Consider the following 24,936-nt stretch of genomic DNA (forward strand, 5'->3'; position numbering starts at 1 on the left):
TATATATATATATATATATATACTATACCACTAATACTATAGTGGCTAAAAGGTACATCTGTTTTTTTAAATGGTCTTTGTCATTTTTTTTTTTTTTAGTATTTTAAATTTACTACCTGTATTTGTTTTTTAATTACCGGAAGTAGGTCCACAATGTTAATGCACCGAGTAGAAACAACGAAAATCCAAATCTGCGGTGTGCACAACGCTTCCTTGTTAGGCCGTTCTGCCCGGCATTCATACTTGGAAAAGGGTATTTTTTAAAAACACTTGGTTTCTTAAAACAAAACAACATCAGTTAATAATTTATGGTAGTTTTGTGCCCGTGCTTGAAAAACAAAATCTGTCGGTGCTGTGCTGAAATTAGCTCGTTAGCCGAGTGCGGAACAATTTCAGTTGTCAAAAAAGCCATTGAGAGCAGGTGTAGCGATAACGGAAAGTGTAACAAATGTACTGTCTATTTCACATTTACATGTGTGTATGGATTTAAATGTACTTTGATATTTTCTGTTTATTGCAGGGTTCATTCCAGAGCACCATGGGACTTCTGTCTGATCCCACGAGAAGAAGGGCATTGATCAGCCTGCTCACTCGCCTCAATACTCCAATCTGGTGTGTTCATTATGCTCTTAAGTTCATGTCCTCAACATTTACTCACGTCATTCTTAAAACAACAATGCATGGGTTTTTTAAGAAAAAGAAATTACACATGTACTTTATATCCTGAACAACAACAAAGACAATAAACAAAGGTAGGGTTGATGTATGATACAAACGGATTTGTAGTCATGCTTTTCAACAATAGCTCAAACCTCATCTTTGTTGGCGTGCGTTGCTTGCACCAACACCATGACTTTGAACACAGAGGAACTAGTTCACAAAAGTAGTGACAGTATCAGTTTCTCAACATCAAGAATACAGTCTTGTAAACTCTGTGAGTACGTCTTGGTAAGAACGGTCTCAAAGAACGGACGTCCTTCAAATGCTAGCCTTCTTTTAATTCGTCTGCGTAATTGTGAACGTCCCCCATGACTCTGACATACTTCCATAATTCATCGCAGTTATATCATGTGACTTAAAAACGTGACTGCTCTCCTCCGCTGTCATGTTAGACATTTTAATACCAGCACAAAAAGCATCTTGGGATATATTCTTAGGCAAAACTTCACAAGTACAACCAATGCATCCTTGGTTTAAGGTAAGAGAAAAACAACATCTGGGTATTCCAAATGAAACAGGACTTGGGCTTCAACTGATGATGATTTTAACTTCTGCTTATGAACAGATATTAGGAGCGGAGTAAGCCTGACATTGTTTTCCGTAAAACAGAGAAGTTGGAATGCAATCTCAGTCTCTCTCATGCCAAACATTGCCACTTGCCCATTTTTTGTGTTACAAAAGCAGTTCATTGCTTTTGGTTTTGTTTACACATAAACTTTGTCATTTTTATTTTTTTAACTAGGCAATGCCAAAATATGTCATGGTAAAATTGTCTGATGATATCCATTCTGGAAAATACAATGTTCATAATCGTCTTTGTTCAATCTGGTTTTTATGCACTGTAGTCACTTTTGAGCAGTATTATCATCTGTGGAGGAATTCATAACACGTTGAAGTTTGTTAAAAGTGAAATATTGATTTGGTCAAAGCCAGAACACCCATGATAATAAACAAACACTCTCCAAAACTTAAGGTTATGTAGAGTTATGTTTTTTTATGTTCTCTTGTGGAACTTTTTTTTTTTTCATTACAAGAATAAGCAGATAAACACCTGGAGGTGTCGTCCTTATATGCTTCCTGCTGTCTTCATCTTCGCATTCTTTATTCACCCCCTCCAGTGCAGTGTGCTACATGGCGGGCGTGGCCTGGTTCATGGGTTTGGCTTTTGAGCCATTCACCCTGCGCATGCACATGTCCGAGAACGCCATGGGGTCCACCATGGTGGAGGAGCGCTTTCAGGCCGGGGAGAGGGCGCTGGTCACGGCCAAGGAGTTTGGGGTACAGAAGAACAAAGCAGGGTAAGACCGATGACGTTCGGATGGATGGCACACAGTTTGAACAAAAAGATTTTGCGTGCAGTGGGATGCCGGTCGACTGGCTGGTGAAAGCCATGCAGGATCGAGGCCTGGAAGTGTTCACGCAGAGCTTCTCCCGCACACTCCCCTTCCCGGATGAAAACAAAGAGAGATTTGTAATGCAACCCGTCCCACACGTCTTCTGATTCCAACTTCTCAGCTCATCATTTCTGTCTTCTTTTCTCCCTGGCAAGATGGTGAAAGGTACAAACGTGTACGGCATCCTCCGCGCCCCGCGAGCCCCACGGACCGAAGCCCTGATGCTGACCGCTCCGTGCAGTCAAGGCAATGACAACAACCAGGCTGTGGGAATGCTGCTGGTTTTGGCGCAGTACTTCAGAAGTAAGTTTGGCATACACCCGGAAATATCACCATCGAAAGCTTTGTTACTCTTTCTGTTCTTTCAATTGCCATTCTGAAGAGCAATCATTAACGCATACCAATTAGGTTAAAACCATACTCCCCCACAAAAGAATCCTGTGACACAAGATACACACAACATGAATGTTACTATTCTTTTATTCCATGTGATTACTATTTGAAATGAATGCATTTTCTGTTTGTTTTTGATGCTTACAATTTGTATTTTCTGGTTGCATAAAAGTAAAGGATGAAAAAGTACAAAACGTAGAAATTTTATCAAATGAAAAGATGAATTACACTTAGATTTCATTTTATGTTGTTATTTAGATGAATTTATTTGTGTTGAGTAGATTTGTTTTCTCAGTAAAGAATGGAACTTTGCCAAAGCAGATTTTTTTATTTTTTGTTTCCATATTTTTGTTTCTTTCATTTGTGTTTATTTCGGGGTTTTTTTTTTCCAAACAGCAAAAAAGGACATCTGCCAAGAAAGAGCAGCCATACACAACGATTGGCAATTTATTATTATTATTTATTTTATAAAATGGTGGTGTTAAAATAAAAAACGTGGTCTGTTTGGGATACGTTGAAAAAAAGAAGTCGGTAAAGAGAGGACCTCTGCAAAGGCAGAACAGTCTAAAATCAGGCCCATAGTTATTTATTTTTTTATGTTTAGCAATTTTATTCTTAGGTGTTTTTTTTTTTGGTCTTAGAATATTTTTATTTTGTAGTTACATTAAAATTAAAAATGCTGTGAACATATTCAAATATAAATTTGAAAAATCAGTAGTGTCTAGATTTTTAAAAAATGTAATCTGAGGAGTATTACTATTTTCTTTTTTTTCCCTACAACAGTCCTCGGCATTAAAAAAACAAACAAACACAAAAACAAGTAATGCCATCTGGTTAATGTCTTCTAAGTGTTTGTAATGTGCATTATTACAGAGTACCGTTTCCCATCAACCGCACACTTTTTCACCCTGGCTTGTCCCCAATGTTGGCAGAGTGCAACAACATAAAATGAAAATCAGGTCCTTATACCTTCACTCGGTTTTGCACAATGTAGTGAATGACTTGCGCTGTTAATAGGTCAGGTGTACTGGGCCAAGGACATCATCTTCCTGGTCAATGAACACGATCTGATCGGAATGCAGGCCTGGCTGGAGGGATACCACCACACCAATATCACAGGTGCCCCACTGCTCCTCGCGCACACCTGCGATCCGACAAGCAGGTGTCATCGAGGTCTTCCTTTGCGCAGGGATGGAGTGGTCTCCTCTCCAAGGTCGCGCCGGTGCCATCCAGGCGGCGCTGTCCCTGGAGCTCAGCAGTGACGTGGTGACCAGCCTGGACATCGTGTTAGAGGGGCTGAACGGGCAGCTGCCCAACCTGGACCTCGTCAACCTCTTCTACGCTTTCTGTCAAAAGTTCGATGTCCTTTGCACATTCCAGGGCAAGGTAGGAAAGCTGCAAAATGCATTATTTGCACGTTTTACACATTATGTAACTCAGAAATATGTTTTTCGTGGAAATTTACACATGTAATTTTGTAAAAAAAAAAAACAATAAAAAATCTAGAAAATGACTTCTGTTTGAAGATACTTTTTTTTCTAGAAAATAGTTATCCTGAAAATATACAAATGCAGTACTGTATACTTTTTTAAGTGTGGTTTTTAAAATTAAATATAAAACACTTAAAAATAAAACTTAAAATAAAACTTAAAAATAAAACACTTAAAAACATGACTCCATTGTTGTAATACATTAATCTTCAAGATAAATATGCAAATACTTTTTGTTTTTGTCAGTGTGGGTAGAATACTCCTTTGTAGGTTGCAACTTCCTGTCTACAGCCTGTCAAAGTGTCAATAATTTTTTGGCCTTGTCTGTCTGTCAGCAAGATGTTACATTATGTTGAAAATGTAACATCTTGCTGCTACTTGGCCAGCACCCCCTTGAAAATGAGGTTTTTATTCTCAATGGGGCATTCCTGGTGAAAAAAATCAATATTATGCGATTTTTCTTTTCATATGTCGCAGCCATACAATACACAAATGAGACCATAAACAGCAGCATTGAATACATAGGTTTGCATGTTGGATAGAACAAATGTTTTAAACCTTAAATATACCTAAACATATTGTTTTAAAGTTTCATTTAATTCTAGTGAAATCATTGGGAAATCTTGGAACCCAACTAAAATAATAGACAATAAAAATATTGATATGAGCATTAATCCAGTGAATGTGCTTTGATCCCAAATGTGAGTAAACTGCGTCATAAACAGCAATGTCAAACTGAGTTTTAACCTGATCGCAAATGAACATTTGGAAGTAGTGTAAATTGAAAAACAACACCACTTGGGAGTGGAATGGGCTATTATCCAACATTCTCAGAATATCACAATTGAAATGAGAAGTGAAATTCCAGTTTCAAACAAGTTATGAAAAAGGACTTTGGTGGAGAAATGCAGAGAAGCGGCTTGAATCGAGGTAGACTGGGCGTCACAAATACATGGACTCATGTTTTAAATAAAATGTTTTGTTATAGCTGCAGAGGAATGACTGGGACAGCCCTTCGGGCTACAGCCACGCCGTGCAGACGATGATGCTGATGGTGCTCAAGCAGGCCAGCGGTCACTCTTGGGGCGACCACGGGCTTTTCCTGCGTTATCAAGTGGAGGCGGTCACCATCAAAGGCATCAACAGCTACCGCCAGTACAAGACCACCACCACCACCGTCGGCAGGTTTGTTTTATGTTTCTACTACGTCAATGGGAATTAGAGAAAAGTCTTGCCCAACTGTGGTTTGATCGTTTAAGCTGGGAAGGTGTAAAAAAAAAAAAAGAATAATAATAATGAATGAATGAATAAAAAAATAAATAAGCGGCCAGCAGATAACAGCATTGGGTCTCGTTTGGAGGAGCTCGCCGCCGCGTCACCTCATTGGAAAGGATGGCGGATCCTTGAAAATTGATCAAATTGTTTGGCAACCTAAATGTACTCCAAAGAGTGTCACGAAAGAGAGAAAAGATGAAATCGAACTCCTATCAGCAAAATTATTAATAAATGGGGGTAAAAAATGTGGGATGTAAGTAACATGTTCGCACAATCTAAGGCATGATGTTCACGAAACTGTGGTCTGAATAAATGATAATTAAGCAGCCAATATTTTCTATAAAATTAAACTATTTGTAAACATGAACGTTACAAGCAACTTGTGAGTGATCAAAGTGGTTGTCACATGAAATGTACAAAAAAGAGTGTCACAAAAATGAGAAAAGGTTATTTAAATGTATTAGTTGAAGGGATGATGCAATGTATTTACTGTACACACACATACGACTAAATACTACTACTACTCATTGTGTGCACATAGTTTTTCAAATATAAACTGGTGATCTATTGTAGAAACATGAATTTTTGACATCACTAAAGCAAACATTATTAGCATCGAAGTCACTGTTGTGCAAAAAATATCTTTTCATAAAGAGCTTGCTTTCTGTTTGTTTTTTCATTTGTTTTTGTCAGATTTTTTTGTTGTTTTTTTTGTGGGGTCCGAAATAGGTGATTTGGGTGAAACTAACCCATGTTTTACTTCTGATTACTAAAAAAGCCATAAGGTAGAGAGAACACTTTTTTGTGTGTGATGAAAGAGGAGAGTCTACTTTTTTATTTGATACTTTCTGTGTTCATATAGTCTTGAAACGCAATATTCTGGAGCCTTGAAAGTTCAATCAGAATGCTCTACATTGGCTGCCTGGTACTCGAGGTTCTCTCTTTTTTTTATTTTTATTTTATTTTTTTTATTTATGGCTGGCACTGACAGCTACGACTCCCAAATTCCCAAAACATGCCTGCTATTTTCACGGAAGACTGAATTGTCAGTGTGAATTAATTCCTGATTTAGTTGGATTGGATTGGATTGGATAAAACGTTATTGTCAAACACAGCACAGATGAAATTTCTTCCCTCTCAACATAAAACAAGAGGAGCCGTTGCAGGTGTCCGCGCCGCTATCAAAAAAAAAAGTTAATAAAAAAATGACATGTTCTAAACAGTAAACACTGTTTCTGAGAGCTGCCTCACGTTTGAGTTGGATTGAGTCCACTACCTTCGGGCACCTGTGACCGGTCATTAACAGCCCAGCACCAATTGGACTCCACCTTTTGACACCTAAATTCCTCACGTTTTTGATGTCCAGTGTCCTAATGTAGGGCAATCAAAGCTAAAGGGTGTACACGTACTCAACACGTGTGTTTCCTTCCGTGTGTGTGCACTGTTAGGCTCCTGGAGGGAATGTATCGCAAGCTGAACAACCTCTTGGAGCGCCTGCACCAGTCCTTCTTCTTCTACCTCTTGCCCTCGCTGTCCCACTTTGTTTCCATCAGTTACTACATGCCAGCCTTTGGCCTTCTCGCCGCCATCCTGCTGCTGCGCGTATCCTTACTGTCAGCCCGGTAAAACAAAGTTACAAAAGGTGCGAGGTTTGAATCTTGACTGAAATGTAGGCTTTGAATCTGTGGGTTGAACTCTCAGCACCTCCAGCGACAGAAGATGGCGTCGCCAATGTGGAGCAGGTGACTACGGCCTCACGCACGACAGCGTTCTCAACTCTACGTTCACGTTAATCCACGTTCTTCCCCACTCAAAGCAGTCCAGTTCTGGCGTGCTGTCTGTGGTGACCCCTTTGGTGATCAGCCACCTGACCGGCGTGGCTCTCTACACACTGCCCGTCCACTTCCAGGAGATGGCGGTGGAGCACTTCCCGGTGTCTGAGACCGAGGCCGTGGTGCTGACAGCCATTGCCGTGTACACGGCTGGCCTGGCTCTGCCTCACAATACGCACAGGTAACAGCGCACAGTGATTTGTGACTCTCCTGGACAAAAATCCTGGGACATTTTATAATAATAATAATAATGTTCACAATATCTAAGAGAGAAATGGTGACTTTTATAGAGTGCATTTTAAAACAATGGATTATTTATGTGGCATTTCTGTACATATTGTCTCAAAAAGATTAGTATATTGTATCAAGACTAAAAAAACAATATCACACATTAGGATATCACGATCCTTGATACTGCAGATAAACAAAAGTTTACATTGCCATGTCACTCTGATCAATACTGTGTGGATCACGAGCAGACATTTCTCTCAACTATATTTTTGGTGGAATTAAAATCAATACCCTATGTTACGATAGCGCGATGCTGCATGAATAGCTGATATTGCATTTATTGATCCTGTGTGGCTCAGAAACAGAACTACACCTTACACTGTGCTATCGCTGTTATTATGCTGTATATGATTTGAAAGTACACCATATGTTGCAGTATGTCTTCAAACCCAATACCGCATCACCTCCTTTGTCACAATTTGATACATTTCAAAACATATAATTTAATACAACATGCATTGCTACCCACCTTACCTCTGAAACACGCAAAAGAGCCTCATTTAAGGGGCTCGTAAACGACGGTCCCATGTTAGCGTCTAAGCGAGTGCATGTCAATGTAAGCCCAAACCATAGAACAACGGAGTGTGCCGCCTCGCTCATGCTATTAAAACTGTAAGGGAAGTGAGAATGGTGTGGTGTCCTGTTTGTAGATTTAACAGGGGTGGAAATAAAGGAACATAGGTGAGTTTTAAAGCAAATAACGGAGGATAGGTCCCGTCGCCACCCAAAAACAGTGGAAAAAAAAAAAAAGATGAATTTGCAAATGCCAAATGGCAAATACTTGCTTACCATAGACCAAACATTGCGATATGGCTGTTTTGTCCCACCCTTCTTTGATATACTCTTTTCCAAAGTCTCTTAAGTTATCAATTGCACTGACTTTGTGTGTATGTGTGAGACAGATTTGTGTCTGGCGAAGGGACGGAGCAGGGCTGGAGAGTTCTAAAGCTGGTGGCCGTGCTGTACTTGGCCGTGCTGCTGGGCTGCACCGCCCTCCTCAACTTCTCACTGGGCTTCATCCTGGCCCTCACGCTGGTGCCCGTGGCTGCCGGCGTCACGCCTCACATGCCCAAGTATAAAACGGCCACAATAAGCCTGACCACCCTACTCGACACTGACCGCGTGCCGTATCCCTCAGGTTCCCGACGGCCTGCGTCATGGTGGTCCTCAGCCCGGCCTGCACGCTGCTGTTTTCAGTCTTCGCCTTCCACGAGCTGCAGGAGACGCCGCTGAGCTTCCAGGACACTTGGCTGCTCTTCCTGTCGGTCATCTCGCAAGGGATCCTAGATCACGCATTGTACGGTGCGCTGGTCTTCCCGCTGCTGGCTATGTTGGTGTACCCCTGCTGGCTGCTTTTCTGGAACATCCTCTTCTGGAAGTAAGACCACAGACAAGCCTTCAACAAAGGTAATCTCAGGTTCTTCTCCCACCAAGGACTGACAGTTACTCCACTGAAGGAAAGACTGTACTTTTTTTCCACTTTGATTTGGGAATGGGTGTCAACGTCAGTTGATTGATTTTTGCCTTGAAGAAATTGAGGCAAAATTTTGTGCACTACTTGGCTACAACCAGATTTGGTCTGAATAAGCAGTTTTCTGTTTGAATGTTTTTTTTAAAGGGAAGATATTCATGGGGAAATAATTTGATTTTTGCCCATTTATTCTCCCCTTAGCCATTCAAGGAAATGTATTTGAGTGCCCATCCCTAAATTGTAGTAATAATTCCATGTTGATGGGCTGATCTCCAACACTGTATTTATGACAAAAAAAATGTTACGATGTATCTTTGTTACTATGTAGTATTTATGACAAAAAAAAAATGTTACGATGTATCTTTGTTACTATGTATCTTGTTGTACTTGGATTTAAGGAGAAATGTACATTGTAGAGCGGTGAGGTTATTTTTTTTTTTAATCAGTTTCAAATTATGAATTTGCTGTTGCCCAATTGTTCCATTTAGAATCTTGAAAACAGGAAGTGATTTTTATCTAATGCAGTGTTTTTCAAACCCTGTGCCGTCATACCGACATTGTCAGGTGTGCCGCGGGAAAATATCCAATTTGTATGCCTGCGCGGTCGATCATCCGGCAAAGTAATCGTGTAGTAACCTCCCATACCGCTAGGGAGCAGCAACAGCTAGCCAATTGCCTTGTATTGAGACTATAGAGACAAGCGAATTTGTGACGCATGAATGCAGGAATTGAGACTAGAGACAAGCGAACTTGTGACGCATGAATGCAGGACGACAGTGAAACAATATGAAAGATTATAAAATACATTTTTCTTTGTGTTTATTTGATTCCAGTTCAAGCTGTTGCAACGTCATTCTTCAATGTCAAAAAAACGGTTATAGTAACAATAAAACACGTTAATTGTTAAAACAAGCTTTTTTTCACATTTTCAACGAGTGGTGTGCCGTGAGATTTTTTTCAATGAAAGAAATGTGCCTTGGCTCAAAAAAGTTAGAAAAACACTGATCTAATGAATAACTGGGTTTTTTTGTTCAGTTTTCTCAGTAAGACAACCATGGTGGTATGTTACTTGTTTATTCAACTAGTCCTTTTTTTCAACACAGTAATGTGTACTGATAAGACCATTCCATCGCTGTCACAACTCAAAAGAGGGAATCTAATAAAATCAAATCAGCTCCTAAAATATACATCAATCATGAATCATTTAAAAGGAAAAAAAATACACGTCCATTAAAATAGATTTGTAAAGAGTAAAAGCACTTGTAACCACCCTGTAAACATCCTCTCTCATCTCCAACAACCAACTTCACAGTTTTGCCCTGACAGAAATCCCAACCTTCTCCGCATCTTCCGTCACCACCTCCCCTCCAATAAATAAGGGCCTCTTTTTTTTCCCCCCAAAAAAATGAAATTTAAAAAAAGGAAATGAGGTGTGGCTAAACTCAGTGTCTTGTCCGTAGAAAATGGCCGAACTCTCTTCTCCGGCGTTATGCTACAGTGCTTCAAACGTCTCAAACAGCCAATCAGCTGCGAGGACTCTCAGTGCACTTGACAATCACTGTGTGTGTGTGTGTGTGTGTGTGTGTGTGTGTGTGTGTTTTTGTGGCAACAATGGCATAGCATTGTGTATGCGCGTGTGTGAGAGGAGACGGCGGCGACGGGCGGTCAGCTGCTGCTCGAGGCCAGCTCGCCGTGCGCTGCCTGCTGGAGGGCGGTGGTGACGTGTGCGTCAGGTTTGGCTGTAGCGCAGATCTCGCAGCCTGGACGGGAAGGCTTATTGATGAAAGTGCATGAAGGACACGCCCACTCCGTCTACAGGAAACAGGGGAGAGCAGGACGTTTTGAGTTAGCACAGACTGTCCCAATTGTCTTTTGCAATGTAGTTTCTCCCTGGGGCCAATATACTAAAAGTGCTACTAAAAATATCATTAATCACAAATAAGCTACTTTTTTTTTTTTTTGTCAGCTTTGGTATATGTTGGTGACCCGCCCCCAAAAAACCTGACTCATTTTGGCCCTCCAACCCACATTATGTTACCCTCACTTCACACAATATATCGCACAGAAATAATTTGCACACTCAGATTTATTATGGGGGAGAAAAAAATGCTATGATGTAAAAGAATGCATCTGCATTTTTTTCCTATTTGTCTCCGTTTATTCATAAAGTGTTCCCTGACTTATCGCGGTTAATGGGGACGGTGCCCCTGCCGCAATAAGTGAAAAACCGGGATGGAGTGTTGGCTCCCCTGCTCGGAATGTAACTGTCAGTGTATGTGGGTACCAGCATGTTTAAAATATATTAACAGTATTTATACTGTACATATTTGAGACAAAAACTACAGCAGTTACTGTATTTACTTAAATCTTTAATTATAAAACCTAAGACAGTAATTAATATTCATCAATATTGCCTTCTGAGAGAGACGAAGAGACTTGTGTTACCCTCACTTTACAAAGCTCTGACAGTGGAGTCGCCGTTAGCCTCCAGCAAGCGGCCGGCCAGCTATCTCCGTGCAGCCGATGTGTTTATGATAAGACAATTAATCAGTACTGATGAGGACGAGGTGAAGAGAGACAGGCTGCTTTTTTCGGACAAGCCGAATCACACCCTTTCTTTCTCTCGCTCGCTCGCGGTCACTTTCACGTTCGTTCTTACGCACGCTCTCGACTAATGACAGCTCTAGCGTGCTGTCATTGGTCGACGTCGCACTGGGAACCAATCATGCTTATCGCCAAAACCTCTGAGTATTTCGGCATTTTTTTCTGAATACAGTACAGTCAAACCTCGGTTTTCGTCCATAATCCATTCCAGAAGGCTGTTCGAAAACCGAATTGTTCGAAAACTGAAACCAGGCTCTTTAAAAAAAAAAAAAAAAAAAAGTTTATTGAACACATCTGCTCAGAATGGAAAGCGACACAAGGACGTCTACCCGAGGAAGCATCACTTCCTCGTGTAAGGAAGGCGAGAGCAGTCAAATGGTGCATTAAAGTGCGCTCCGTTTGTTCGAGAACCGAATTTCGGTCGTAATCCAAGGCATAAGAAACTCGAAATTTTTGGTCGAAAACCGATTTGGTCGAGAACAGAGATGTTCGAAAACCGAGGTTTGACTGTACTTTGCAAACAAAGTCCAATCTAAAAACATTAAAAATAATGGAATACAAATGATAGAGCAATGTTTTTGCTCAGAGTGACAAAATGCAGATTTTCATGCAGACGGTGAATCTAAAACGTGTGGTTCTAATGGTTGGTTACCTGTGTTCTAGTAGGTTTGTTGCTCAAATGCAGATTCTCCATGTCAAGTACAACTTGTAGGTCAGCTGGTTTATCGCCACCGCCTGTGATGGACATTAATTAATTCACACTGGGTATAAAGTCACATTAAGCCATTTTTTTTCTTCTAATTTCACACGTACAAACAACAACATAGCTAAAATGAAGTGCTAACATTAAAGCTCAGTAGTTTTAAGAAAATACAGGAGGGTCCTGTAAGATACTGTAGTTACGCTTTCTGTCACAGCGCACACGGCTCCATACGCGCATTTCCAACACTCATTTACAATGAGTAGAAGGAAGACGTCTCGCTGGCCGTCAGCTTGCGAGCCGTCATTTCACACCCCAAAGCGAAGGATGACCCCCTTGGCAGCACCACCTGATCTTGCGCTCTTTGAGGAATCCACCACATATATACCCCGGGAAGTGTCCACTTAGGACATCTCCAAACGAATCGGTGATGACGAGTCCACCTCTCACCGACAATAACTTTTCCCTCCTCCACCACCGTCTACGTATGCACATTGACTTTACTGTAAAAGGTACAGAACAGTACTACTGTTGTGATTGTTGACATAATTCCTCCATGGAACTAATAGTTGAGAAATGTGATCGGGGTGGGGTGCTTTTGTATGCTCGACTTCCAAGTTGACGTCCTGTGATTGGCGAAGCGATGTTCAGTGTTTTCCACACAGCCGTTGCATCAACTTTTCTCTGGCACCATACTACTGTTTTTTTTCCTTCTTTTTAATAATATCAAATGTAATGATTGACTGAAATTTAGTGTGTTCTGATTTACAAATAATTCAGCTTCCAAACAGCCTCTTGGAAGCCATTGTGTTCGTACCATGGGGACTTCCTGTAAGAGAAAAACCAATAAAGATTTTGTTTGGAATTCAACAACAAAGTACTTTAACTATTAAGATATATTTTTTAATATTCCGATTTTTTTTTTTTTTTTTTATATTTTTTTTAATATTCCGATTTATTTATTTTTTTTTTGCATTTTGAAATGCCAGAAAGTGTTTCTAGGATAAAATGTTTCTGAAAATTAAATCTATTAATTATTGTAGCTATTGTTTTTTTTTTTAATGCTTTCAAATGGCAGCCAAAAACACACTGCTGCTTTTGTTTCCTGTTAATATTTACTATGCCCCCTTTAAGTTGCAGACCAGTTATTAAGCTGCCTTGAAAATAAAATGGTAATGCTAGAAATTAATGTTTTCTCAAAAACAATGAAATAATTTAATTGTAATAATTAACTCCGTTCCTCTTCAGCCCATTATGGCAGCAAACTTGGTGTTCAGCCTCCACTTGCTTTGAATGTTAGCTCGCTGAAAGTAATGATCAGTTAGTGATAATGGGATTCATCGGGCCTAGCTTGCCCTGGTCTGGACTTTGAAAAGTTATCTTCAGCATTGTCCTGCAATTGGAGGAAACATTGTACAAGCGTGTGACGCACCCTGGCTGGTGTGGGGTAACCGCGGCGGCAGTGTGCTGTAGCCCCGGGGGTCTTGGCACGCGGGGCCGTTGCCGGGCGGAAGGGCCAGGGCGGACAGGGCGCCCTCCAGATCCTGCTGGAACAGCTGTCGCGTGATTCGGGCCTGGCGGGCCGAGATCAAGTAGAGGTACGCCGTGTCGCCGTCGCGCTGTACGCCGTAGGATGCCAGTGAGCGGGGGTCCGTGCACAGGCACTGACCCATCACCCAGCGCTGCACGCGTGGGTGGAAGCCGTACTCCACAAACACCTGTGGGAGGTAACGGCTGCTGCTCAGTGATTTTTGTGGTGGTTGTTTTTTTTTTTTTTTTTTTAAACCCCCTTATGATGCATTTTAACCTGTTGTTTGAGCGCAGCCACCGTCATGTAAGGGAAGACTTTGACTGTGAAGCAACAGGAAGAAGAGACGTCCTCCACCACCACAGACAGGCTGGAAGGCAACGAGATGTTGAAATGATGCTATGAACCAATATCTTATTGTTCGATTAGTCTTAATCAGTGACAAGGAATTTTCACATAGAATGGAATCTCCAAAGTGGAACAAAAACCATAGCAAATGTGCCATGTTTCAAAATCAATATATTCATGTAATGTTTTGAAAATCAACTATTCATGAAATAATGTAAAACAACATGAGCAAAAATGTTCATTAAATTAATTGCATACACCAAACTAAAACTATTACACTGTTTTTTAAAGTCCATCCACATAATGCAATCTATTAATCGTGTTGACAAATGAAATATTTTCAAAAATTTGAATATGAGTAACATCTGTACAAATTACATAACTTAATTTGTGGGGGAAAATCTGTTTTTAAAAATAAAATGTTTCAAGGAAGTCGAGTGAACCTTTTTCTTTCCAATATGTTCTATGCGGCCCCACTAGTCTCAACACAAAATTGTGATTTATATTGCGTTTGCAGAATATGAATTAAGCCGCAAAGTCCACCCATCCACTAATCCATCTCGGGGGTGGCCATTTTGCCACTGACTGAAAATGACAGCATAGTGCCTAAAGTGTCGGTCGAATTGTCTGAGGTAATGTCCTGTCATGGCTCAGCTTGTGAACGTTACATGATCAAATCCAGAAAACAGGTGAGCTGAAATTGGTCGTTACTTGAGCCGCTTAGGCCCAGTGATGTCATTTTCTGTCAGCTGGATTTTTGTTATTCAAATTATTAATTAGGATACCGTGTTTAAACTAATGCGGGCGCATTGAAAATATTACAAAGAAATATTTGAGGTTCTATTAATACTTTTTCATTAAATCTCTAACTGAAACGTGAACAATATGAATCTATAACTAAATGATTTTAAATGTAAATTTCTAAATGAAATACTCATTAAAAAAAGTTTTTCATGTTCACTCATGTAGTCAAAGCTGATAGGAAAGAAGTGTGGCCCATGTACAAAACCTAACAGTGTGCTCAAATTAGGTGCACTTCTATTTACAAATTAGGTGCATTGAAGTCCAAGATGGCACCCGAGTTGGCGAGTGCTCTCAAGAGCCTTGCTTTTTTTGTTGATTTTGTTGTTTTTGTGTTTTGTTTTGTCACATTGTGTTTGTTGTTAGTCATGTGGACCTGATGTGGATTGTTTTCAGCATTTTTTGGGTCACGACATTCACCAAAGCAGAAGAATCTGTGCCTGGTGGTTGGGCCTTCTCGGCAGCAGGCGTATACCAGCACTGATTTTGATTGGGAGGAATGTCGGTGCCATTTGATTGCCGTTGCTGGACAGCCCTGGGGCACTTCTGTTTTGCGCCTGAAAATGGGCAGCAGCATTTTTCACAGCCCCGCTTTGCTCAGCGGAAAGGTCGGTGCTGTTGGGCAGTCTGCGGCTGGATGGATGGACGGATGGCTTGTGGAGCCAACAATGAGAAGAAACGCACAAGCGTCGATGCGCATTTGGAACTGGGAGTCGCGGCTTGGAATTGAAGCGGATTTACATGGGACAGGAGATGTGAGCCAATCTCTTTTTTCGTCAATGGACGCTACAGCTTCTTGTTTGCTTTCAAAACTTAGCTTGTAGCAGATGTGTGCACATTTTGAGCATGATGTCCCTGATCCACTGGTGAAAGGACACTTTGATCCTCTCCTTTTTCATCTAGAACTTCTTCAAACCACAAAGTGTATGCAAAAGTGGTTAAGATTGAATGACTGTGTCTTATGTGTTGTGTAGTATTATATCGTTATGTTCTTATGACTTCAAGATGGCGCCGCAGGAGTGGCTGCCTTTACAGCAGCTCCTATACTTTTTGTTCTTCTACTTTCTTCCTTTTATAAATTTGCTGCTGTAAATTGGCAATTTCTCCATTGTGAGACGAAAAAAGGTTTTCTTATTATTATTCTTATTACTTCAAAGCAGGGTACAAATTCAAATTCCACTCTTGTGCGTGTACCTGATCTCCCCGCTGGCGTAGTTCTTCTCTGCCAGCTGGATGCTCAGAGCCGCTTTCTGCCGGGCAAGTGCAGATGCGTGCTGAGCGGCGGCTTGAGAGTCGCCGGCCTCCACCGCCTTGACGAGCTCCACGCAAAGCTCCTCTAAAGAAAATTAAAAGAGGTGGCAAAGTGAGTCAACGTGTTGTGGCGTTAACGGAGGAGTGGCGACACCCACCGGCGAGCGGCAGCGACGGTTCAGTGGCGGCGGCAACGGCCTCTGTTTGCTTGCCGCTTGCCTCGTAGTTGGCCATGTTTGCAACTGGAAGAAATGGAAAAAAAAATTGGGAAAAATGTCGGTTACTTGTCGACGTACCTACGTCACAAACAAAGAAAGTGAAAACCGACCCCGCTGGGCCTCTCGCAGTGACGACATGACCACAGTGGCCCACTCCTCAGCCTCGCGGTCACAGCGGAAGGAGAAGCGGATAAAGTCGTGAGGCGGCGTCGTCAGACGCATCTCGTGGCAGCGCGCCGACTTCACCTCGTAGTGCACCGAGCGTAGGTCGAACTCCACCAACTGCATGAGGGGAGGGGAAAAAAAAAGATAACTTACAGTTCAGCCAAATTACTCAAATAGTGGACAGGAGTGTTTACTATGTGACTAACAGGCTATTTTGCATGTTTTGGTACAAAAGACAGATGAGTGAATTTGTTGTTGAAAAACATGATCAAATATTTATGAGCGGAAGTATGCGCCCCTTCCCCTCTCTACGGCCCTTAAATCCAGTAATTCCCAGCCAGTGCTCCGTGAGAGGTCGTCAAACGTGCCGCGGGAAATTATCCATCCCCACTTAATCGGTTCGAAATTAACTATTGACGCTCTCCCAAAAAAAGTTAAATAGCCTGCAGTGGCCACAAAATGGCGGCATAGCAGTACTTCTCTAATAAACGGCTTTGATCTGACTAAATGAAGCTACTCACTGCATGTAAACATGGTTCCTTGGCATCAGAGAGGACTTACCAAATTCAAAATGACGCAGATGATGCACACCAGACATGAAACACTTAATTGCAGCGATACGTAACAAAACGGAAAAAGCCATAGAGGCACGTAAACGGTCTCTCCGATGTGGTATTTCTTAAGATGAGCGTGGAGATGTCTCGAACAACAATTAGCATTCCGGTAGACTCTGATAAAGTCACTCCACAATGTTGTGAGCATCTAGGTTGACGCCAAATATTGGTTCGGGTTGGTCTGCCTCAGTTGCTTGCTGTTTCCCTCCAGTTTTACGTGACTTTTAATTTGTAATACACATCTGACATCGTTTAACACACACTCTTAAAATGTGCAAAGTCCTTGGAGGAGATGCCATCACCCATCTATCTTCAGGTGAGTCACCATTGCAGCAGAGATACCCAATTTAATAGCCGTCAGCAAGTAAACAAATCCAAGAAACTGCTCTCAAGTGAAACTTGCTGCTCCCCATTGATTACATGTAATTAGTGTAACCACAGTTCACATAGTCACTTGTATTGTGATGCCATTTACAAACAGTTATGGACACAAAATACGGTAACAAAGCCCACAAACTACTGACGAAAGCCATTTTTGTGCGATTGCTACATCATTTGGATTATGCTCGATCGAGCATTACTGTCCAAGGGGTTGTTGAGTTACAACATTCCTGATCTACAAAACGGCGCAGCAGCACCAGGCATGCTCAAGTTACCGCCATATGGACTGTTTTGCATTAGACCGTTGAATGTGTTTTCAAGCAAATCTTTGTCATAATTGTGAATTTATTATGGCACAAATTACCATGGCCTCTGTCGGAACGGAACGTCATTGTTACCCAAGGGTTGACTATTTTTTTTAAAGCAAGTATGCAGTAAAATAACTAAGTTACTTTTTCAGGGTAACTGTGGCAACACTGTTGAGTACCCCTTAAAGTGGCTGTTTTCTCTTGATGACCAATTGATATATCAAATATAACTGCTAAAATCTGTTTTAAATGAGATTTTTGGGTCTGAGTTTGATGATGTCTTCTTTGTAATTGTATAAGTATTTTAAAATGTCACAGATATGTATTAACCCTTTCATGCACCCTGTAACCTGGTAACATGATAAGATGTCCAGTGTCCACAGTAGTAACCGCTGTCCCTGAAAGGGTTAAAATGGTATATTAACGTCGTATGTCACTCAAACCAACACAAAAATAGTCATTAAAAAAAAAAATAAGTGGCAGCCTTTTCAATAAAGTATTTATGACTGGTGCTTCCTGAAAATGTTACGGAAAAATATATACATTATAAAGAACAGTTACGTCAGTAAGAAGCAATCCGGCGTTTTAAGATGAAACCTCACCACATTGTGGTTCCCGCTTGTATCCCGCAGGGCCAGTCGAAACTCTCCGGCCCGGCTGGGATCCATGCTGAGCTGGAGGCGCAGAGCCTCGCTGTCGGCTCCGGGCAGGCACAAGGGGCGAGCACCGGAGTGGGACACTGACACGCGGACGGACATCAAGACGGTGCTGCAGCAAGCCGACGACCGAGCGAGCCCGGCGTCGCAAGCTCCGGACTGGGAAGCACCGAGCAACGAGACCTGCGGAGCCCAGCCGCCCGACTTGGGAAGCCTCCGGGAGAGCGTCAGCGACGACGGTACTGCTTAGAAACTCCACCGATGGGAGATAAAAAATCGTGTGCTCGTGAGCCGGTCGTATTTGTCCGCCTGCCCGAATAATTGTTCCATTTCGACCCGAACCGAGCCACAACAAGGTAGCGAAAGGAGAGACGAAACAAAACAGGAAGTAGACGCGAAGAACGTACGTTCGTGCACGATTTCGCTCCGTCAGGAAACAACGCGAGATTCTTCGTCTCTGTTTTTGCGTAATATTTCGAATGAGAAAAGTTCTACTGCCTCCCACTGCATGAAAATGAATATTAATTGAGAAATCAATCATAATACAATACAATACAATACAATACATCCTGATTTATATAGCGCTTTCACAACAGCTGAAGCTGTAACAAAGCGCTGAACAAAACATGAGTACATTAAATGTTAAATTCAACAAAATGATACAAATATTTGAAAACCTTTATTTAAGGCTTTTTTGGGTGTGTGCAAATCAATTAAGCAAAAAAAAAAAAAAAAAACAAAACAAACTGTAACAACGAGTTATGCAAACACGGCCACAAACGAATTTTAAATTTCCCTCACCACCTTCACCAATCAAATTCATCCGGTTCCATGAGGAAGTAACCGATGACTAATGACGTCATGCTAGCACTTGTTTCAACATAGCCGCACACAGGATGAATAATGACAAAGTTGTTGACAGATCCTGCTGTTCACACAGTTGCAGTGTCGAATATTTACATCGAGTCCCATGCGTGAAGCCAGCGATGGGTCTCCGCTCAGTCACTCTTCAAACGTGAGTTTTTATTCACAGACGAGCACGTTGACTTCGGACTTGTGCTTGCATGTTAAATTAAAAATAAAAAAAGAAAAACGATATCCACACCTACGAAAGAGTAAAATTATTTAGGGTCAGCAATCAATCGAATGTACGCATTTTCACAAACGTTCAGTACAACTGATTGCGTTTTCGTCTGCAGGAAAGACAATTTAGTCTTACGTCAAACTAACTTCCGTTGTGAGAATTTAGTTTTCAAAGCACACATGTCAAGATAAACTATTTTGAAAAGAGTTTATTTCAAACCCTACGCAAGAGTTGGAAAATGTAATCTTCAATAAACCATGATTTATTTATTTAGTTTGTGAACATCAAAACAATTTAGACTAGTCTTCAGTTAAACGAAACAAACACATTTTGCCAAACGCAAAGTAAAGTAACCTAAAGGCCATTTAGTCCTCGATGAAACCAACGTTTTTGTAAACATCAGACTGCAACATTTTGATAAGTGCTAATTAATAAACTATTAAACCCAGCTGTTTTGTAGTTTGATGGGGCTTTTTTTGCAAATCCAATTCAACACGCTTTCCTAAAACATCAAACATAATTCTGAGTCTTCAATGAACCTCACGAATGCGTTTTCCTAAAAATCCAAAAATGATTCCGTCATCGGTAAACCTTTCCTGTCCTCAATTTATTAGGGAGCAGTTTGTTCATAACTGTGAACCAGTTTATGGGGACAAATGGAATGTTGTGGGTCGAAACCCCCTCAAAACAAATCATAAAAAACATTGCCCTGCACTACATGAGTCTGATCATTGATGACGTCACTTGAGAATCACAGTGTTGGAATAAAATCTTTGAAAAAGTAGCCAGCGGGGAACAAAAAGTACAAACACAGACCCAGAAAAAAAAGGGCCAAAAATACAGCAACACGCTACCATTTGCAATCAATAACACTTTCAAAGGCTTCTGGTGACTCCTCCAGGAGTACTTGTGCATGGACAACATGAGTTACAGCTATAAATTATAGACTCTATAAATAAAATAATGTAAGTGCCTTCACTAAAGACACCGAAGGAGGGAACGTGAGTCAGTTGCATCTTTACTGTCTAAATGTGTTTTCGTGCTTGTATTTACATTGGAAGCTGAGCGGAATGCCTTTTATTTTTGGTCGGGCATTAGCGTTGGTGTCCACGAGAGGGGTCCTTTTTTTGTGATTCTCACTTGTACTTCATTCAGTCCAGCTGCTCAGAGGGTCTTCCTCTACTCCCGTCGGCTGCTGACTCCTCGACTTCTGCTCCTCACCGATCGTTTGTGTAGCCTGTTGCCGCCAGCTGTTGGAGAGAAAATTTTGAGTCGTGCGCGTATTGGCAAAACGAGAACAATTCAAACAGCATTTCTCCCTTCCGATGAAAGTCGGCAAAGGCTTTAGTATGATTAGATGCATCAAAAGCAGTGATGGCGGGCGCAGGGAAGGTATGCTAAAGACAAGTTTTTTTTTTAACAATCAAAATTGTATGCCTGTTTTTAAATTAAGGAATATTTTTTGCACAAAATGGCCCCATAGTTGTAAAACTCACTTTCTGTACATTCCACTTGTGGACTCTCCCACTGTCCATTTTCCATACAACGTATGACAGGTAGGTGGCGCTGCGTGTAGCCCGCTTGACACTGGTAGCGCACTTTGGAGTTGACGGCGTAGCGATCTCTGGTGACGCCCATTGGTGAGCCGTGAGCCACCTCCGGGGGCGCTCCGCACCCCGCTGACGGGGAGCACAATGATAGAATGTAAAATGCTCTGAGTGGCTGTTTTCTCTTGATGACCAATTGATATATCAAATATAACTGCTAAAATCTGTTTTAAATGAGATTTTTGGGTCTGAGTTTGATGATGTCTTCTTTGTAATTGTATAAGTATTTTAAAATGTCACAGATATGTATTAACCCTTTCATGCACCCTGTAACCTGGTAACATGATAAGATGTCCAGTGTCCACAGTAGTAACCGCTGTCCCTGAAAGGGTTAAAATGGTATATTAACGTCGTATGTCACTCAAACCAACACAAAAATACTCATTAAAAAAAAAATAAGTGGCAGCCTTTTCAATAAAGTATTTATGACTGGTGCTTCCTGAAAATGTTACGGAAAAATATATACATTATAAAGAACAGTTACGTCAGTAAGAAGCAATCCGGCGTTTTAAGATGAAACCTCACCACATTGTGGTTCCCGCTTGTATCCCGCAGGGCCAGTCGAAACTCTCCGGCCCGGCTGGGATCCATGCTGAGCTGGAGGCGCAGAGCCTCGCTGTCGGCTCCGGGCAGGCACAAGGGGCGAGCACCGGAGTGGGACACTGACACGCGGACGGACATCAAGACGGTGCTGCAGCAAGCCGACGACCGAGCGAGCCCGGCGTCGCAAGCTCCGGACTGGGAAGCACCGAGCAACGAGACCTGCGGAGCCCAGCCGCCCGAGCTGAGTGCCATGTCGCCCCGCGGACGTGTGGGGCTTGGGAAGCCCCTCCGGGAGAGCGTCAGCGACGACGGTACTGCTTAGAAACTCCACCGATGGGAGATAAAATGGCGTGTGCTCGTGAGCCGGTCGTATTTGTCCGCCTGCCCGAATAATTGTTCCATTTCGACCCGAACCGAGCCACAACAAGGTAGCGAAAGGAGAGACGAAACAAAACAGGAAGTAGACGCGAAGAACGTACGTTCGTGCACGATTTCGCTCCGTCAGGAAACAACGCGAGATTCTTCGTCTCTGTTTTTGCGTAATATTTCGAATGAGAAAAGTTCTACTGCCTCCCACTGCATGAAAATGAATATTAATTGAGAAATCAATCATAATACAATACAATACAATACATCCTGATTTATATAGCGCTTTCACAACAGCTGAAGCTGTAACAAAGCGCTGAACAAAACATGAGTACATTAAATGTTAAATTCAACAAAATGATACAAATATTTGAAAACCTTTATTTAAGGCTTTTTTGGGTGTGTGCAAATCAATTAAGCAAAAAAAAAAAAAAAAGAAAGATCTAACTTAATCCAAAATAACGAAAAATAAAATATAATTACCCCTTCCTTGTATTGTGTTCGAAAGCTGTTCCCATCTGTTAAACTGAAAACGGGTCAATTCGGTCCCGAACACAATATAAGCGTTACTATTGATCATTTAACCCTTGAAGCGCCAAAGCAGAAAAATTGCACCAATCAATATTTACGGTTTGTATTTATCTCTAACCATATTAAAGCTACATATTGTAATGAATAAACCATGGCGCCTAAAACGATAACATGCTTTAACGCAGTCTCATTTCAAAGGGAGGGACCGGCAACGGAAAAAAAAACTCGATCCCCTCTGAACCTTTGCTTAGCCAGTGTTGCCAGGTCCACCCACCTGAGGCACCTGGCAGGTACGTTGAGGTGGAGAGTTCAGAGAGTGAGGTGGGACAAGACCGTGAAACTGGAGAGATATACAGAATTGGAGTTATGTGCACCCTCCTACGAGTTTCAGTTAGGAGGGGAGCAGCAGCATTCTGGACCAACCGCAGACACTTGTGGAAGGACCATCTGACTCCCAAATAAAGTGGATGTCAGTAATCCAGCTGAGATGTAATGAAGGCATGGGTTACTGTTTCTAAGTGCTGTTGAAAAATGAGAGGCTCCAATTTAAAATCACTGTCCAATAAAACCCAACTTCAAGTCTGTTGGACCCCAAGCACAAGTGTGACAATGGTTGTTTGTCTGTATGTGTGTACGCTATTGGCTGGAGACCAGTTCAGGGCGTATCGCTCCTCTTGCCCTAAGTCAGTGAGGAGATTTAACAACTAACAATAGAAAGCATTCCTTCATTTAGACTCACCGAAGAAACCAGCCGGCTGCAATGCACAACAGAAGTTTGAACAGGTTCAATGATTACAAGGATTTAAAACATTTAATGTTTAACACCTTGCACCGATGGTGACACAGTAACTGTCTCTACTTTTGAAATACAGGAAAGCATGCAGACTGATACATGTATTCATAATGGAAACAAATGAAAGTTAAAAATGAACCAAGGGGTCAACTGGTGCCCAATCAGGTTACAGCCTTCAATACAAACCAATAATCATCCCTGTTAATGAAGTACATGTTCCCTCCTCCTGTTACTTTAACCAGGAACTCCCTCTGACACGCACACACTTGGACGTCCGAAAGGAGCTACGGACAGGACGGAGATGAGCTCCCACGTGAGGACTGTGAGGCCAAACCAGATGGTGGCCTTGATGGAACGAGCAGCTCACATCAAGAAGATGCTGGAGCAGGTAAAAAAGGTTTTCAAACTTGACAAAATGTGCTACGATTTGTAATTTTCCAAGCAAATGTGACATCCAGGGAGAGAAGAAGCCCTACAAGGATGTGATAGATGTCTGCTGGGGTGACCCTCACGGGGCCGGCATGAAACCTCTCACCTTTGTCAGACAGGTAACAAAGATGGATGATGAGAACGCATTTTTAAGTACGTCCATTTGAATTGACGTGCGTATGGTGGAGCAGGTGCTTGCTGCTTGTATATACCCACAACTCCTGGACGGCGGCAATCTGCCCATGGACGTTAAACGGCGGGCACAGAAGCTGCTCCGCTGGTGCGATGGCGGTAGTGTTGGTAAGTTGGGAAAGATCATCCAACTATGATCTGATCGGCTTATCCTCATGAGGGTCGCTGGCGTGCTGGAGACTATCCCAGCCGTCTTCCCCAGTAGGCAGGGTACACCCTGAACTCGTTGCCAGCCAATCGCAGGGCACACATAGACAAACAAATACTTGTACTCACAATCACACCAAGGGACAATTTAGAGCATTCAGTCAACCTACCATGCATGTTTTGGGAATGTGGGAGGAAATTGGAGTACCTGGAGAAACCCACAGGCAGATATGAACCCAAGACTTCTGCACTGAGAGGCGGACGTGCTCAGAAGTCAACCACCGTATTTTTCTTCAGGCTCATATACAAACACAGGAGGCATTCTCGAAATAGTGGAGAACCTCGCCCAGTTCATCAGCCAACGCGACGGTGTTCCGGCCCATCCTGAGAACATTTGGATCCATCCCGGCTCTCAGACGTCGCTCACGGTATTCACTCATTTACTCTAAAAAGGCTATTCATGAAATACATATGTCATTAAAGCTATATTTTTCAATCGATTACGTTTAAACAATGAATAAAAAAAGTGAAAATGCCTTCAATAATTAAAATGGTCATGTACAACGATTAAATGGGTAAAGTATAATCCCCATTTTAGATGCCAATAATAAAATATATGTGTCACATAATAGATTAAAAGTTTCAATAAATAAGACATGAATTCCGTGAATTAATTCCAGAAATCTATCGTTTTTAAAGAATATATCCAACCATCCATCCATTGTCTAATCTGCTTATCCTCACGAGGGTCGTGGGCGTGCTGGAGCCTATCGCAGCGGTCTTATGGACAATTGGCGAGGCGGG

The 24,936-nt window shown here is 41.9% G+C and overlaps 3 protein-coding genes and 2 long non-coding RNA genes across 10 annotated transcripts in view; 3 read left to right on the forward strand and 2 right to left on the reverse strand.

Annotated features, from left to right (window-relative positions):
• Window positions 1-150: 150 nt before the first annotated feature.
• On the forward strand, window positions 151-9,165 carry gpaa1 (glycosylphosphatidylinositol anchor attachment 1). Of its 2 annotated transcripts, none has more exons than XM_019879221.1 (13): window positions 151-253; window positions 521-612; window positions 1,839-2,018; window positions 2,080-2,191; window positions 2,270-2,417; window positions 3,525-3,626; window positions 3,697-3,893; window positions 4,986-5,182; window positions 6,721-6,874; window positions 6,946-7,014; window positions 7,089-7,285; window positions 8,298-8,468; window positions 8,534-9,165. In XM_019879221.1, the coding sequence occupies exons 2-13, from the start codon at window positions 539-541 to the stop codon at window positions 8,775-8,777; spliced, it is 1,845 nt and encodes a 614-aa protein (XP_019734780.1). In that variant the 5' UTR covers window positions 151-253; window positions 521-538; the 3' UTR covers window positions 8,778-9,165. The 2 variants fall into 2 exon arrangements, with proteins under 2 accessions (XP_019734780.1, XP_019734781.1); XM_019879222.1 differs by having other exon boundaries at window positions 7,092-7,285.
• A 346-nt stretch (window positions 9,166-9,511) lies between these two features.
• On the forward strand, window positions 9,512-9,670 carry LOC109521202 (uncharacterized). Its single transcript, XR_002169312.1, has 2 exons — window positions 9,512-9,545; window positions 9,592-9,670. It is a non-coding gene; the product is annotated as an uncharacterized LOC109521202 (long non-coding RNA).
• Window positions 9,671-9,884: 214 nt separating this feature from the next.
• Window positions 9,885-22,192, reverse strand: LOC109521350 (ranBP-type and C3HC4-type zinc finger-containing protein 1). 2 transcript variants are annotated; one of them, XM_019879179.1, is made up of 9 exons: window positions 21,894-22,192; window positions 18,387-18,623; window positions 16,427-16,598; window positions 16,257-16,340; window positions 16,042-16,183; window positions 13,978-14,068; window positions 13,603-13,888; window positions 12,123-12,205; window positions 9,885-10,678 (listed from the first exon to the last, which is right to left on the reverse strand). In XM_019879179.1, exons 1-9 carry the CDS (start codon window positions 21,924-21,926, stop codon window positions 10,532-10,534), a joined length of 1,275 nt encoding a protein of 424 aa, XP_019734738.1. In that variant the 5' UTR covers window positions 21,927-22,192; the 3' UTR covers window positions 9,885-10,531. The 2 variants fall into 2 exon arrangements, with proteins under 2 accessions (XP_019734738.1, XP_019734739.1); XM_019879180.1 differs by lacking the exon at window positions 18,387-18,623 and having other exon boundaries at window positions 21,657-22,192.
• Window positions 20,030-21,214, reverse strand: LOC109521351 (uncharacterized). Its single transcript, XR_002169335.1, has 2 exons — window positions 21,021-21,214; window positions 20,030-20,774 (listed from the first exon to the last, which is right to left on the reverse strand). It is a non-coding gene; the product is annotated as an uncharacterized LOC109521351 (long non-coding RNA).
• A 1,414-nt stretch (window positions 22,193-23,606) lies between the features above and the next one.
• Window positions 23,607-24,936, forward strand: part of LOC109521349 (alanine aminotransferase 2-like) — a 6,755-nt gene continuing 5,425 nt past the window's right edge. For 2 of the 4 annotated variants that reach the window (XM_019879178.1, XM_019879175.1), the window contains exons 1-4: window positions 23,607-23,752; window positions 23,823-23,912; window positions 23,985-24,093; window positions 24,430-24,560. In XM_019879178.1, coding sequence (XP_019734737.1) covers window positions 23,666-23,752; window positions 23,823-23,912; window positions 23,985-24,093; window positions 24,430-24,560 — 417 coding nt within the window. In that variant the 5' untranslated portion in view covers window positions 23,607-23,665. The remainder of the gene's footprint in view (window positions 23,753-23,822; window positions 23,913-23,984; window positions 24,094-24,429; window positions 24,561-24,936) is intronic. The other 2 variants (XM_019879176.1, XM_019879177.1) reach the window with 2 other exon arrangements.

This window comes from Hippocampus comes, unplaced genomic scaffold (genome assembly GCF_001891065.2).
Source record: "Hippocampus comes isolate QL1 unplaced genomic scaffold, H_comes_QL1_v1.1 scaffold85, whole genome shotgun sequence".
Lineage (NCBI taxonomy): Eukaryota > Metazoa > Chordata > Actinopteri > Syngnathiformes > Syngnathidae > Hippocampus > Hippocampus comes.

What these genes read in the sequence shown, in the direction of transcription:
- gpaa1 (XM_019879221.1), top strand. Translation starts at nt 539, where the DNA reads ATGGGACTTCTGTCTGATCCCACGAGAAGAAGGGCATTGATCAGCCTG. An exon ending in ACCACCACCACCGTCGGCAG is followed by an intron (nt 5,183 to 6,720) that starts GTTTGTTTTATG and finishes GTGCACTGTTAG; the next exon opens with GCTCCTGGAGGGAATGTATC. An exon ending in CTGCCTCACAATACGCACAG is followed by an intron (nt 7,286 to 8,297) that starts GTAACAGCGCAC and finishes TGTGTGAGACAG; the next exon opens with ATTTGTGTCTGGCGAAGGGA.
- LOC109521350 (XM_019879179.1), bottom strand. Translation starts at nt 21,926, where the DNA reads ATGGCACTCAGCTCGGGCGGCTGGGCTCCGCAG. An exon ending in CGGGCGGCTGGGCTCCGCAG is followed by an intron (nt 18,624 to 21,893) that starts GTCTCGTTGCTC and finishes TGGGCTCCGCAG; the next exon opens with GTCTCGTTGCTCGGTGCTTC. An exon ending in CAAGCGGGAACCACAATGTG is followed by an intron (nt 16,599 to 18,386) that starts GTGAGGTTTCAT and finishes CCCCTCATGCAG; the next exon opens with TTGGTGGAGTTCGACCTACG.